This window comes from Bufo gargarizans, chromosome 3, assembly GCF_014858855.1.
Source record: "Bufo gargarizans isolate SCDJY-AF-19 chromosome 3, ASM1485885v1, whole genome shotgun sequence".
Classification (NCBI taxonomy): Eukaryota; Metazoa; Chordata; class Amphibia; order Anura; family Bufonidae; genus Bufo; species Bufo gargarizans.
The window spans coordinates 454674634-454690838 of NC_058082.1; the positions used below are offsets into that span (position 1 = coordinate 454674634).

At 41.2% G+C, this 16205-nt stretch overlaps 1 protein-coding gene across 1 annotated transcript in view; it reads right to left on the bottom strand.

Annotated features, from left to right (window-relative positions):
* F5 (coagulation factor V) overlaps nucleotides 1-16205 on the bottom strand; it is a 170906-nt gene that overhangs the window by 50319 nt on the left and 104382 nt on the right. The window contains exon 17 of the mRNA XM_044283579.1: nucleotides 326-545. Within this exon, the coding sequence (XP_044139514.1) occupies nucleotides 326-545 (220 nt within the window). The remainder of the gene's footprint in view (nucleotides 1-325; nucleotides 546-16205) is intronic.

Genomic DNA, 16205 nt, shown 5'->3' on the forward strand with positions numbered 1-16205 from the left:
CACTGTGGACATAATGCTAGGGAGGGAAAGGGCTCATTCTAGCGATTGGTGGGGGTCTAGCATTCAAAACCCCCAATGATCTAATACTGTCTACCTATCCCATTGGCCATTTTAATGACTGTAATACCCCTTTAATTACAATAGCGGATAGGGTATGAATTAGTAAAGCACATTCAAATATGCATATATCAATAGCAAAGTATATCTATGAAGGCTCTTTATAGACCAAAGTTCCAGAATGCGTCATGATCTTACAATATTGAATGGTAGCATGATGTTTCTATTACAGTATATTCACTATTTGCATTAGTAAGTTCCATCTCACCATGAAAGGTATGACAATTCATTCCATTTGATGATTCTTCAGTCCGGTCTTTACAAGTTTTCTTCAAGTTCTTATCAAAGTACCAGCTTTTTTCTTCTTCAAAGCTCATGAATAGCAAAATGAATTCACGTGCATCCAGTGGATGGTTGGTTAGCTTATCAAGAGTCCCATTTCGGCAGATTATCAGGGGTCCGATAAGGCCTGAATGAATGTCTCTCTCCTATTAAAGACAGCAAATAGGTAAGTATACTACACTGCCTAATGGTCACATGTCATTAAAAAAATAGCTTTGATTTTCAAAAATGGTGGGGTATAAATAAAATTGTCCTAGTTGGAAAATGCTTGCTATTCCTTTGATCCTTAGAATTGCTCACTTGGGTGGTTTTAGTTAACCACTTCATTACTAGAGTGTTTACCCCTCTTCCTTACCGGGCCAATTTTTCAGTTTTTCAGTTCAGACCAATCTAACTTCAAATAACTAGTTTCTGAGTCAAACCTACATTTGATATTATTTTTCTTGGGACATCTTAGACCTTTCTTTTGACACATAAGGTGACAAAATATATTTAAAAAAATTTTTTAAAGGAAAAACTGAAAATTATAAAAAAAGGATATATTTCCTTGATTTCCTTTTATGATTTTTTTTATTACAAAAGATTTCAAAACCAAACATTTCTCAATTTAAATTTGTTTAAGAAAGCAAAAAGGAAAACAAATATTTGTACATTTGTGTTTTACTTTACCATTGCTAAAAGTAATATATATATATATATATATATATATATAACGAAAAAGGGGGACAAGTGTGTATGTAGTCTACTATACTATTGCTAAAACTAGTAACTATAGTCATTTTTTTAATTTCTTTATTTCACTTTCTGTTAATTTTCTATTGATTTTGTTAGTAATTTAATTTAAACACTTTTTAATTATTTTTTTAAATAAAAAAATCATGGTTAATTTTACAGCCAGCAGGGAAGCTTTCACATCAAGAAGTGCGGTCCCTTGCTGGCTTTTACAGTTTACACTGCAATGGATCGTTTTAGCACCCTGCTACAGCAATGCCATGCAGAGAGATCACTTTTGCTGGTCTCAGGGAGAATTACTGTGACCGCAGCTGTCTAATGACAGTGAGATCACAGCGATCTTCAGCACCATGCCGTGGTAGGCAAAAGGTTAACAAAGGCAATATTTCATATATATCGTTAAATGGGTTGGAACTTCATTTTTTTCTGATATGGAGCTCCAAATCCAATTATTAAAGGGTTTTCCCATCACCAATTTACAAAATGAAAATTGGACATCCTATAGTGCATGACAATCTGTTTCTAAGAAATCTAGAACCAGCCCTGTACCTCACATGGATCTAGAGAGCTCATTCATTGCTTCATTAAGGCTACTTTCACACTTACGGTAGCCTTTTCCGGCAGGCTGTTCCCCCACCGTGCTGTAGTTTTATTCCATATTTGCTGTGCTGCAGCCGGACTTCCGTCCTGCCCCCATTATAGTGAATAGGGCCAGAGCGGACTTCGGGTGGCACGGTCGACTTGCGGTAGCACGGATCTGGCAGGGGAACAGCCTGCCGGAAAGGGCTCCTGGAAGTGTGAAAGTAGTCTTACTCTTCTAGCTGGCATCTCAGAGGGTGCCTCGTCTGGCAGCCCCGGCGATCAGCCATTTGAAGAGAAGGCTGTGCTTGTGCAATTACTGCCTTTCCTTCATTGTTTACTTGCTCACCGTTGACAGCGCTGCGGTGAGCAGGTGTAATTACAAGTTGTCCCATTCACTTCAATGGGAAGTCTCATTCCTATACTTGAATAGGAAGGAGCCGTCCCATAGAAATGAATAGGATAGCTTCTTCACCTGCTCACTGCAATGTCGACAGTGAGCAGGTACACAGTGAAGGAAAGGCAGCGCTTGCATGAGCACAGCCTTCTCTTCAAATGGCTGATCGACAGGGGTCCCGGGTGTTGGACTCCCACCAATCTGATATTGACGACCTATCCTGAGCCCAGGTTGCTTTAATAGCAGCTAGAGATGAGCGAATTTCCGGTTGGATCTGGTGTCTCTCATCTTCCTCTTGACAATATGAGGTTTAGGTCAGGTGAGTTTGCTGGCCAATCAAGCACAGTGATACCGTGGTTATCAAACCAGGTATTAGTACTTTTGGCAGTGTGGGCAGGTGCCGAGTCCTGCTGGAAAATGAAATCAGTATTTCCATAGAGCTTGTCAGAAGAGGGAAGCATGAATTGCTCTAACATTTCCTGGTAGATGGCTGCGCTGACTTTGGACTTGATATAACACAGTGGACCAACACCAGTAGATGACATGGCTCCCCAAACCATCACTGACTGTGGAAACTTCATACTGGACTTCAATGTCACGATCAGTCTGGACCTGGAAACTAGGGAAGAAACAGGTCACCTCCTAGACAACCCTAATCCTGTCCCTGACTACCTATCAATAGGCACAGACCTTGAAGGTAGGAATATTCATATGCAGGAAACCTAGGCCCTGATTTCTCTATAAGGCCCTGGAATAAGGTTAGGACCAGAGACAACACATTCCTCCCCAGATGGACGAATGGAAGTCTCTGTCTCAGGCCCAGATATAACAATAGGGAATATAACAAACACGACACTTAACTTCTGTAGAGATGGATGAACAGGAACACCAGAGAAGACCTCACACCAGCTCAGCCAAACCTAAATTAAGCTAACTACTGCATAGTCAGAAGGGTGGGGTTAGACTATAAAGGGTAGAAGTGATGACCACTGAGCAACAGCTGAGAAAAAGGGAAGTGGTCATTAACCCTATCAACACTGAATAAAGAGAAATTAAGGAGCCTGTTAGATTCCTCCATGCTCAGCCAGTCTCCCTGATCTCCTGACATCAGTCATCTGAGGGACCGTGACATTTAAGAAACTTGGATTGTGTGCCTCTCCACTCTTCCTCCAGACTTTGGGACCTTGATTTCCAAATGAAATGCAACATTTAGTTTAATCTAATAACAGGACTTAGGACTGCTGAGGAACAGTCCAGTCCTTTTTCTCCTCAGCCCTGACATTGTCTCTGGGTAATGAGTTGCTTGACACAAGGAATGCGACACTTGTAGTCCATGTAATACTGTACGTCTGTGTGTCTTGAAGCACTGACTCTAGTCGCAGTCTACTCCTTGTGAATCTCCCTCAACTTCTTGAATGGGTTTTTCTTGACAATCCTTTCAAGGCTGTAGTTAACCCTGTAGCTTGTGCACCTTTTTCCTTCCACTCAAATTCCCATTAATATGCTTGGATACAGCACTCTGTGAACAGCCAGCTTCTTACTTAGTGGCTTACTCTCCTTGTGGAGGTTGTTTTCTGGACAACTGTCAAGTCAGCAGTCTTCCTCATTATGTGTAGCTTACTGAACCAGATGGGGGTCCATTTAAAGGCTCAGCCCTTTGCATCTACAATACTGAACTTTTCACAATATTCTAATTTTCTGAGATACTGACTTTCGGGTTTTCATTAGCTGTAAGCCAAAATAAACGAAATAAACAAATAGATAACTCTGTGTATAATGAATCTATATAATATATGACCTTCACTTTTTGAGTTGAAATACTGGGAAATAGTGACCATAAAGTAATAACCTTCCAATTAGAAAAAAATAGAACATGTAAAAAACAAATAAAAGCGGCCAAACTAGAGACCGAGAGATTAATTGGCAAAGAGAGTAAAACTAACCCTAAAATGTTCTTCAAATATATAAATGTTAAAAAGTATAAATCTGAAGGTGTCGGCCCTTTAAAGAGTAATGAGGGGGGAGTCGCAGAGAGTGACGAGGAGAAAGCAAAGCTGTTAAATATTTTTTTCTCCAATGTATTCACTGAGGAAAATAAACTGTCAGATGAAATGCTGAATGTAAAAATAAATTCCCCATTAAAAGTGTCCTGTCTGACCCAGGAAGAAGTAAAACATGAGGGATCGGTCATGCCAAACTAATTTAATCAGTTTCTATGAGGAGGTAAGTTCTAGACTTGACAGCAGCGTATCAATGGGTGTTGTATTTCTGGACTTCTCCAAAGCATTTGACACTGTATAAAACGTTAGTATATAAAAAATTAGAATGTTTGGACTGGGAGAAAATGTCTATGTGGGTAAGTAACTGACTGAGTTATAGAAAACAGAGGGTGGTTATTAACGGTACACACTCAGATTGGGTCACTGTCACTAGTGGGGTACCTCAGGGGTCAGTATTGGGCAGTATTCTCTTCAATATATTTATTAATGATCTTGTAGAAGGCTTGCATATTAAAATATCAATTTTCACAGAGGAAAGTATACTACTACAGAGAGATCTGGATATATTAGAGGCTTGGGCAGATAAGTGGCAGATGAGGTTTAACACTGACAAATGTAAAGTTATGCACATGGGAAGGAATAATGCAAGTCACCCGTACATACTAAATAGTAAAACACTCGGTAACACTGACATGGAAAAGGATCTAGGATACGGATACTGGAAGCCTGCGCTACCATTTCTCCTGCGGTGTTGCTATCAGTGTGTGAAGAGTAGGAGAAGAGGGTTGCATTGACAATCCAACACAATGGGCAGCACATTGAACACATTTATAGATAGTTATAAACTTGTAAATAACTCATGAAAGAATAAAGTTGCGTTAAAACCAAGCACACCATTGTTTTTCTTGTGAAATTCACAATACGTTTGATGTGTCACATGACCCTCTTCCTATAAAAAAAAAAAGTTGGATTCAAAATGGCCGACTTCAAAATGGCCGCCATGGTCACCACCCATCTTGAAATGTTTCCCCCCTCACATATACTAATGTGCCACATACAGGAAGTTAAACTCACCAACCATTCCCATTTTATTAAGGTGTATCCATATAAATGGCCCACCCTGTACATTAAGGGGAACGCTGTCTCCTGAAACTGCCTCACCACTAAAGATAAAGAACTATACTGTTGTTCATACCCCTCCTTAGGTGGAACTGTCACTGGTGACGGCTACAATACTTGATCTGAAGTCTACAGAGTCACCGATTACACCCCCTCCTCTACACCTGCGAACAGCAGAAGCCATTTATAAATCTCACCTATGGGCCGCAAAACCGTGACATCTGCGAGCTCTACACCAGCCAAGGAAGTGGTAGATAATATGAGCCAGACTGAGATGGATTTAACTCCTTAAGGAGCCTTATTTCACCTTAAGGACCAGGCCATTTTTTGCAAATCTGACTAGTGTCACTTTAAGTTATGAATAACTTTAAAACGCTTTGACTTATCCAGGCCATTCTGAGATTGTTTTTTCGTCACATATTGTACTTTATGACAGTAGTAAAATGGAGTAAAAAATAATAATTTTTATTTATAAAAAAATACCAAATTTGCCAAAATTTTGGAAAAATTAGCAAATTTCCAAGTTTACATTTCTCTACTTCTATAATACATAGTAATACCTACAAAAATAGTTATTACTTTACAATCCCCATATGTCTAATTATGTTAGGATCATTTTGGGAATGACATTTTATTTTGGGGGAGGTTACAAGGCTTAGAAGTTTAGAAGTAAATCTTGAAAATTTTTCAGAAATTTTCAAAAACCAACTTTTTAAGGACCAGTTCAGGTCTGAAGTCACTTTGTGAGGCTTACATAATAGAAACTACCCAAAAATGACCCCATTCTAGAAACTACACCCCTCAAGGTATTCAAAACTGATTTTACAAACGTTGTTAACCCTTTAGGTGTTCCACAAGAATTAATGGAAAATAGAGATACAATTTCAAAATTTAACTTTTTGGGCAGATTTTCCATTTTAATATTTTTGTTCCAGTTACAAAGCAAGGGTTAACAGCCAAACAAAACTCAAAATTTATGGCCCTGATTCTGTAGTTTACAGAAACACCCCATATGTGGTTGTAAACTGCTGTACAGGCACACGGCAGGGCGCAGAAGGAAAGGAATGCCATACGGTTTTTGGAAGGCAGATTTTGCTGGACTGTTTTTTTTTTTTACACCATGTCCCATTTGAAGCCCCCCTGATGCACCCCTAGAGAAGAAACTCCATAAAAGTGACCCCATCTAAGAAACTACACCCCTCAAGGTATTCAAAACTGATTTTACAAACGTTGTTAACCCTTTAGGTGTTCCACAAGAATTAATGGAAAATAGAGATACAATTTCAAAATTTAACTTTTTGGGCAGATTTTCCATTTTAATATTTTTGTTCCAGTTACAAAGCAAGGGTTAACAGCCAAACAAAACTCAATATTTATGGCCCTGATTCTGTAGTTTACAGAAACACCCCATATGTGGTCGTAAACTGCTGTACAGGCACACGGCAGGGTGCAGAAGGAAAGGAATGCCATACGGTTTTTGGAAGGCAGATTTTGCTGGACTGTTTTTTTTTTTTACACCATGTCCCATTTGAAGCCCCCCTGATGCACCCCTAGAGAAGAAACTCCATAAAAGTGACCCCATCTAAGAAACAACACCCCTCAAGGTATTCAAAACTGATTTTACAAACATCGTTAACCCTTTAGGTGTTCCACAAGAATTAATGGAAAATAGAGATACAATTTTAAAAAAATCATGTTTTAGTGTCTCCATATTCTGAGAGCCATTGTTTTTTCAGTTTTTGCCCGATTATCTTAGGTAGGGTCTCATTTTTTGCTGGATGAGATGCCGGTTTGATTGGCAGTATTTTGGGGTGCATATGACTTTTTGATCGCTTGCTATTACACTTTTTGTGATGTAAGGTGCCCAGAAAATGGTTTATTTAGCACAGTTTTTATTTTTTATTTTTTACGGTGTTCATCTGAGGGGTTAGGTCATGTGATATTTTTATAGAGCCGGTCGATATGGACGCGGCGATACCTAATATGTATACTTTTTTTATTTATGTAAGTTTTACACAATAATATCATTTTTGAAACAAAAAAAAAATCATGTTTTAGTGTCTCCATATTCTGAGAGCCATAGTTTTTTCAGTTTTTGGGCGATTAGTCTTAGGTATGGGCAATTTTTTTTGCGAGATGAGATTACGGTTTGATTGGCAGTATTTTGGGGTGCATATGACTTTTTAATCGCTTGCTATTACACTTTTTGTGATGTAAGGTGCCCAAAAAATGTTTTTTTAGCACAGTTTTTATTTTTTATTTTTTACGGTGTTCATCTGAGGGGTTAGGTCATGTGATATATTTATAGAGCCGGTTGACATGCACGCAGCGATACCTAATATGTCAATATTTCCCCCCCCCCCCTATTTTTTACCAATTATTTTTACTTTATTTGGGGAAAATGATGTTTTTGTTTATTTTTACTTGAAACTTTAAATTTTGGGGGGAAAACTTATTTTTTCAACTTTTTTCACTTTATTTTTTGTCCCACTTTGGGACTTGAACTTTTGGGGGTCTGATCCTTTACAATGCATTCAAATACTTCTGTATTGGAATGCATTGGCTGTTCGAGTAATACTGTGTGTATTACTCATACAGCTTCTGGCATGTGAGATCCAGGGGGCTGGATCTCACAGGCTCGTCACCAGAAGGCAGCACAGATGCCTCAGGAAGGCATCGCGCGGTCTTCCATGCCATCGGGTCCCCCCTACAGCCCCACAGGGACCCGATGGCACCGCCGCCGACACAATAAAAAGCCGCAAACCGCAGGTCTGAATTGACCTACGGTTTGCAGCGATCGCTGATATATGGGGGTGTCACGGGACCCCCCCCCCCCCCCCGCGCGCGCATTTAGCCGAGGTAAATCTTGAAAAATTTTCAGAAATTTTCAAAAACCAACTTTTTAAGGACCAGTTCAGGTCTGAAGTCACTTTGTGAGGCTTACATAATAGAAACTACCCAAAAATGACCCCATTGTAGAAACTACACCCCTCAAGGTATTCAAAACTAATTTTACAAACGTTGTTAACCCTTTAGGTGTTTCACAAGAATTAATGGAAAATAGAGATACAATTTCAAAATTTAACTTTTTGGGCAGATTTTCCATTTTAATATTTTTTTTCCAATTACAAAGCAAGGGTTAACAGCCAAACAAAACTCAATATTTATGGCCCTGATTCTGTAGTTTACAGAAACACCCCATATGTGGTCGTAAACTGCTGTACAGGCACACGGCAGGGAGCAGAAGGAAAGGAATTCCATATGGTTTTTGGAAGGCAGATTTTGCTGGACTGTTTTTTTTTACACCATGTCCCATTTGAAGCCCCCCTGATGCACTCCTAGAGAAGAAACTCCATAAAAGTGACCCCATCTAAGAAACAACACCCCTCAAGGTATTCAAAACTGATTTTACAAACATCGTTAACCCTTTAGGTGTTCCACAAGAATTAATGGAAAATAGAGATACAGTTGCAAGAAAAAGTTTGTGAACCCTTTGGAATGATATAAATTTCTGCACAAATTGGTCATAAAATGCGATCTGATCTTCATCTAAGTCACAACAATAGACAATCACAGTCTGCTTAATCTAATAACACACAAATAATTAAATGTTACCATGTTTTTAATGAACACACCATGTAAACATTCACAGTGCAGGTGGAAAAAGTATGTGAACCCCTAGACTAATGACATCTCCAAGAGCTAATTGGAGTGAGGTGTCAGCCAACTGGAGTCCAATAAATGAGAGGAGATTTAAGGTGTCAGTTACAGCTGCCCTGCTCTATAAAAAAACACACACCAGTTCTGGGTTTGCTTTTCACAAGAAGCATTGCCTGATGTGAATGATGCCTCGCACAAAAGAGCTCTCAGAAGACCTACGATTAAGAATTGTTGACTTGCATAAAGCTGGAAAGGGTTATAAAAGTATCTCCAAAAGCCTTGCTGTTCATCAGTCCACGGCAAGACAAATTGTCTATAAATGGAGAAAGTTCAGCACTGCTGCTACTCTCCCTAGTAGTGGCCGTCCTGTAAAGATGACTGCAAGAGCACAGCGCAGACTGCTCAATGAGGTAAAGAAGAATCCTAGAGTGTCAGCTAAAGACTTACAAAAGTCTCTGGCATATGCTAACATCCCTGTTAGCGAATCTACGATACGTAAACCACTAAACAAGAATGGATTTCATGGGAGGATACCACAGAGGAAGCCACTGCTGTCCAAAAAAACATTGCTACATGTTTACAGTTTGCAGAAGAGCACCTGGATGTTCCACAGCAGTACTGGCAAAATATTCTGTGGACAGATGAAACCAAAGTTGAGTTGTTTGGAAGAAACAGACAACACTATGTGTGGAGAAAAGAGGCACAGCACACCAACATCAAAACCTCATCCCAACTGTGAAGTATGGTGGTGGGGGCATCATTGTTTGGGGCTGCTTTGCTGCGTCAGGGCCTGGACGGATTGCTATCATCGAAGGTAAAATTAATTCTCACGTTTATCAAGACATTTTGCAGGAGAACTTAAGGCCAACTGTCCACCAGCTGAAGCTCAACAGAAGATGGGTATTGCAACAGGACAACGACCCAAAGTATAAAAGTAAATCAACAACAGAATGGCTTAAACAGAAGAAAATACGCCTTCTGGAGTGGCCCAGTCAGAGTCCTGACCTCAACCTGATTAAAATGCTGTGTCATGACCTCAAGAAAATTATTCACACCAGACATCCCAAGAATATTGCTGAACTAAAACAGTTCTGTAAAGAGGAATGGTCAAGTATTACTTCTGACCATTGTGCACGTCTGATCTGCAACTACAGGAAACGTTTGGTTGAAGTTATTGCTGCCAAAGGAGGTTCAACCAGTTATTAAATCCAAGGGTTTGCATACTTTTTCCACCTGCACTGTGAATGTTTACATGGTGTGTTCAATAAAAACATGGTCACATTTAATTCTTTGTGTTATTAGTTTAAGCAGACTGTGATTGTCTATTGTTGTGACTTAGATGAAGATCAGATAACATTTTATGACCAATTTGTGCAGAAATCCATATCATTCCAAAGGGTTCACATACTTTTTCTTGCAACTGTACAATTTTAAAAAAATCATGTTTTAGTGTCTCCATATTCTGAGAGCCATAGTTTTTTCAGTTTTTGGCCGATTATCTTAGGTAGGGTCTCATTTTTTGCTGGATGAGATGCCGGTTTGATTGGCAGTATTTTGGGGTGCATATGACTTTTTGATCGCTTGCTATTACACTTTTTGTGATGTAAGGTGACAAAAAATGGTTTATTTAGCACAGTTTTTATTTTTTACGGTGTTCATCTGAGGGGTTAAGTCATGTGATATGTTTATAGAGCCGGTTGATATGCACGCGGCGATACCTAATATGTCAATATTTTCCCCCCATATTTTTTACCAATTTTTTTTACTTTATTTGGGGAAAATGACGTTTTTGTTTATTTTTACTTGAAACTTTTAATTTTGGGGGAAAACTTATTTTTCCAACTTTTTTTTCACTTTATTTTTTGTCCCACTTTGGGACTTGAACTTTTGGGGGTCTGATCCTTTACAGTGCATTCAAATACTTCTGTATTGGAATGCATTGGCTGTACTCATACAGCTTCTGGCCTGTGATATCCAGGGGGCTGGATCTCACAGGCACGTCACCAGAAGGTAGCACAGATGCCTCAGGAAGGCATCGCGCGGCCTTCCATGCCATCGGGTCCCCCCTACAGCCCCACAGGGACCCGATGGCACCGCCGCCCGCACAATAAAAAGCCGCAAACCGCAGGTCTGAATTGACCTGCGGTTTGCAGCGATCGCCGATATGGGGGTGTCACGGGACTTTAGTTGAGGTGCCTGCTCAATGATTTGAGCAGGCACCGGCTTCCGATCACCGCCCGCCGCACGGCGGTGATCGGAAATACACAGGGCATACAGGTACGCCCTGTGTCCTTAAGTACCAGGACATAAGGGCGTACCTGTACGCCCTGTGTCCTGAAGAGGTTAAACCAGAGTGGCACTGCTAGTGCTGAGCTCCAAACTGACTAGATAATGACTGCTATTGCTGCATGTCAGGCAGCTCTAACAACAAAGATTGATCACTTACAAAGCGACATTAATTGCCTTTGACATGATATGGATAAAATGAGAGACGCACTAAAGAGGTGGAGCACCGCCTGGGTGATGTGGAGAACTCTGCAAATACCACGTCAGAGACGACCAGAAACCTGCAACAACAGGTGAAAATCTTGCTTGCAAGAGTGGAGGATGCGGAGAACCGCAATAGAAGAAATAATGTCAGAATCCTGGGACTACCCGAAAGGGTGGAAAGTTCCGCTCCAGAGGCATATGCTGAGCAATTGATTCACACTATACTGTGCCCGATTGAGTTGTCATCCAGTTTTGTGGTGGAGAGGGCCCATAGGATCCCTACAAGACCATTACCATCAGGGGCTGCTCCTAGGACTTTCATAATGAAGATATTAAACTACAGGGATTGGGATGCTATTCTGGCGGCCGCCAGACAAAAGAAGGACATTCAAATTGAAAATGCGAAGATATCCTTTTACCCTGATTTTACAGCAGAGGTGCAAAAGCAACAGCGACAGTTTTCAAATGCCAGGACTCGTCTGCGGGAGCTGGGAATTAAATACACAATTATATACCCGACCAAGCTGAGGATCCAAGAGGGAGACAGAGACAGATTCTTCCAGACTCCAGAGGAAGCGGCTGACTGGATTGATCGACAGCGTCCGAGATAAAGCGGTGGACTATGAAATCGCAGTGAACCGCTGCTAATGTTCTGCTCAACTATTGGAGCTCTGTTTATATTAATCTGGTCTCTAGGTGTCACACCTCAGCTGTTGCGAGACAGATAGCAGGATAGTATAGTATTGCCAGGAAGTTTTGATACAGTTTTGATACTGACAGGGGTTAATCTCAGTTCAGAGTTATCACTCTAATTTAAACAGTTTTAAGGGACTTGGGTCTCATACTATGTTTTAAGAGTTTTTTAGGCAGACTGTGTCTTCCTTAGTTTACACTAAAAGGATTGGTAAGTTAGGGATATAGAAGCTTAGATGAGTTGGGGATGTCTGGGCAGGGTGGGTGCAGAGTGGGATGTTCTTTAGATACAAGTTGGAATGTGTGTGTGTGAATGGGGCAGTGACGCTGAAGGATCTGGAGGAGAAGGGGATATATCTCTTAAGCAACAATGGCCATATGTAAGCTAATTTCCTGGAATGTCCTCCGGGGACTCAATGACAAAGTTAAAAGAGCGCTAGTATTTAATTACATTAAGAAGTATAACCCAGATGTTCATATGTTTCAGGAAACTCATCTCCGGGGTCAAAAGTGTTGGCGGTTAAAAGACCATGGGTGGGATCTGTTTATCATGCAACTTATTCTAACTACGCTAGAGGAGTTTCCATACTGGTCAGTAAGACTCTTCCGTTTCAGCTGATGTCCGTGCACATTGATCCGGTAGGGAAATATGTATTGTTGCAGGCTAACATTAGAGGTTGTGATGTCTTAATAGTAGGGATTTTTGTGCCCCCACCATTTGGGAGGGAAGTGGTTGACCAAATCATGGCCAGAGTAGTTGTTTTGCCTGCAGCTCCCTTGTTCATATTGGGCGATTTTAATGCCACGCTAGATAGCAATCTCGATAGACTTAGGCCTTCTCCCAGACACAGCCCCGCTTTACTATATTGGGCGCAAGCACATCACTTGATGGAGATATGGAGGAACTTATATCCTAATACAAAGCAATACTCCTGTCACTCGATCTCTGTTAATGCATTGTCCCGTATAGATCTGGCTTTTACAAACCAGGAGGGGCTTTTGTGGGTGAGGGCTGCAGAGTATCTGCCGAGGGGTATTTCAGATCATGCCCCCTTACAGATAGTCCTTACATTGCCGAGCAGTATGCCGCTTTCTACTTGGCGGTTGAATCCAAAGTGGCTAGACGTCCTTCCTGTGGGAGTGGCGTGCAGGGAAGCTATTTCATTATATTGGGAAGTTAACGAGGGCTCCTCCAATCCACTGGTGGTATGGGACGCAAGCAAGGCTGTCTTGAGAGGGGTATTAATAGCGGCGATAGCAACACCCAGGGCGGAACTGCTCTCTTTGCGGGTGAAATTAGAGGGAAAATAAGATGTTGCAGAAAAAGCATATATAGATGACCCCACACCAGAGCATCATTCACTTTGGTTATTAGCTCAAAGACAATACAACCTATACCTAACTGAATTTACACAGAAGCGCCTCATGGTTCAGAAGCAAAACATTTTTTCTGAAGGGGATAAGAGTGGTATCTGGCTAAAACAGAACTCCCACTTACAATAGTACCAGTTATTAGGGATGGATAGGGTGTACTCTTTACTGCGCCAAAGGAAATATGTGACCAATTTGTATTTCTCTAGAACTACTAAAACCACAGGGGAGATAACACTTTTTCTGGATACTATCCCAGTGATGGAGCTAGCGTATTCAGAGAAGCAATTATTAGATGGCCCCATAGTCCCGCAGGAAATCCAACATTCCATATTATCTATGGCAAAAGGAAAGACTCCTGGTCCGGATGGTTTCCCTGTGGAGTGGTACAATTTCCAGATTGAGGAAGTGAGTCAGAGGCTTAGCAAACTATTTATGTACGCTCTGGAGGGTAGGGCCTTGCCTGCATCGTTTCATGAAGCTACTATAGTGGTCATACACAAAGTGGGGAAGCCTCCGGATCAATGTGGTTCATATAGGCCCATATCATTGATAAATTCAGATGCTAAGCTATTGGCTAAGGTGTTGGCTAGCAGATTGGCGTCAGTCATTTCATCGGTAGTAGGCATGGATCAATATGGTTTCATGCCCGGGAAAACAACAGACATAAACCTCGGACGCCTTTTTACAAACCTACAAATCACACATGATAATGCAGGCAGCAGAGCGATTGCCTCGTTGGATAATGAGAAGGCGTTCGACTCGGTGGAATGGGGATTTAGGTGGGAAGTCCTAAAGAAAATGGGGGTTCCTAAGAATTTCCTCCAGTGGTTGCACTTGCTATATTTGCAACCGACGGCTAAGGTAAGAGTCAATGGATATTTGTCAAAATCATTTGCGCTGAAGAGGGGCACCAGGCAGGGGTGTCCTTTATCACCCCTTCTGTTTGCTTTAGTAATGGAACCGTTATCGGTGTATATAGCAGGCAGTAATAGAATACAAGGATGGAACATTGCAGGTATATCCGAAAAGATCTTGCTTTATGCAGACGATATGCTGATATACTTGGGAGATGTTGGCCATTCTTTGGAAGCTTTACTGGAAATAGTGGATTTATATGGAACTTTTTCAGGGCTACGGGTCAATTGGGCCAAATCGGCATTATATTTGGTGGATGAGTTTTCCCCTCAGAGTGTATCACCCTTGTTGTCACTTCAGGTGGTGAGTAACTTCACATACCTGGGGATAGTCATACATAAAGATGTCACTCAGTTTATAGACTTAAACATAAACCCGGTAGTGAAATACGTTTCTCAGAAACTGAAAGCTTGGATGGCACTACCACTGATAGGACGCATCAATATATTTAAAATGATCCTTCTTCCCAAGCTACTGTACATATATAGAGCAACCCCTTTAACTTTGCAGAAATCTCATTTTCAGGCTCTAGATCACTTACTAACGCCCTTTTTGTGGAATAACTCCCTGCATAGGAGGGATACTTTGAAAGCTAATACTGAGAGAGGTGACCTGGCACTTCTGGATATGTACCTATATTACATTGTGACACAACTAAATTATGCTGCTTGGAGGATTAAGGCAGACCCTTATAACCCGGCTGTGGTATTGGAGGCGGCTCTCATGGGGTTATATGAAGCTATGACTAATTTAGTGTATAGAGCAGGGAAGTACCCGGTAAAACATTTTACTACATTGATGGCGGGGTGATTAATGCGTGGAATACTTTTGGGGGGTGAGGGGGGATGGAGAGGAAAGCAATATATTATCCCCAGTGATGCCCTTGTGGGGAAATCCCAAGCTGGTGGAACTAACTTCTCTGCTTGATTTTGAGTTCTGGCCGCGAAAGGGCATCGAGTACCTGACTCAAGTGTATGAAGATGTTTTTTTTAAGACCTTCTCAACCTTGCAAACGGAATACAACCTGCCACAAGCATCTCTTTTTAGATTTTTTCAACTGAGACATGCTTGCGAATCCCAGTTTGGGGCTGGTCCTTTGAGATTGGAATATAATGCAGTAGAGAAAATTGCCATACGGGCAAACCATACTAAAATGGTGTTGTCTTTTTATGCTTTCCTTCTAGTCTCCCAGCCTTCACCGATGGCAAGGGCTTTTCTTAAGTGGAAGGCTGATATTCCTGCATTGGAGGATTGTCATGAGAAAGAGCTGTAGGCCTCCTGGAGGGGGACGGTGATTTGTGCACGGGATCAGCTGATTCAGATGAAATGGTTACATAGAGTCTACTATACCCCAGTGAGACTGGTACTCATGCAAAAACTTGCTTCAGATACGTGTACAAGGTGTGATAATGGCAGGGGGACCCTAATGCACATGATATGGGAGTGTCAGGTCATTGCTGAATTCTGGACGCAGGTACATAGATATCTTGATACTCGTCTGGGACTCCCAACAGTTATAACACCTGAAGTTAGTCTGCTAGGTCTTGTCAATGATATTATTCCAACTAAACATACCAAAATCCTTTATAGGTTGCTGATGTTTCACCCACTCTGAACTTGTGTTGCAATTTCACTCCTCCAGCACTGGAGGCTGCTGTGTTATCTGAGGATTTGCCCTTAACTAAGATGGCCGTTGTGATACTGATTGGGAGCCATCTTGTTTCCTGTTTGGGCCTACTTATACCCATGAGGCAATGCAAATATTGCTTGAGTATTGTGACTTGTTCCAGTCTCCTGCTCCTCAGAACCGTCCTTTCCAGACCGTTCCGATTCTTCACTGGATTCCC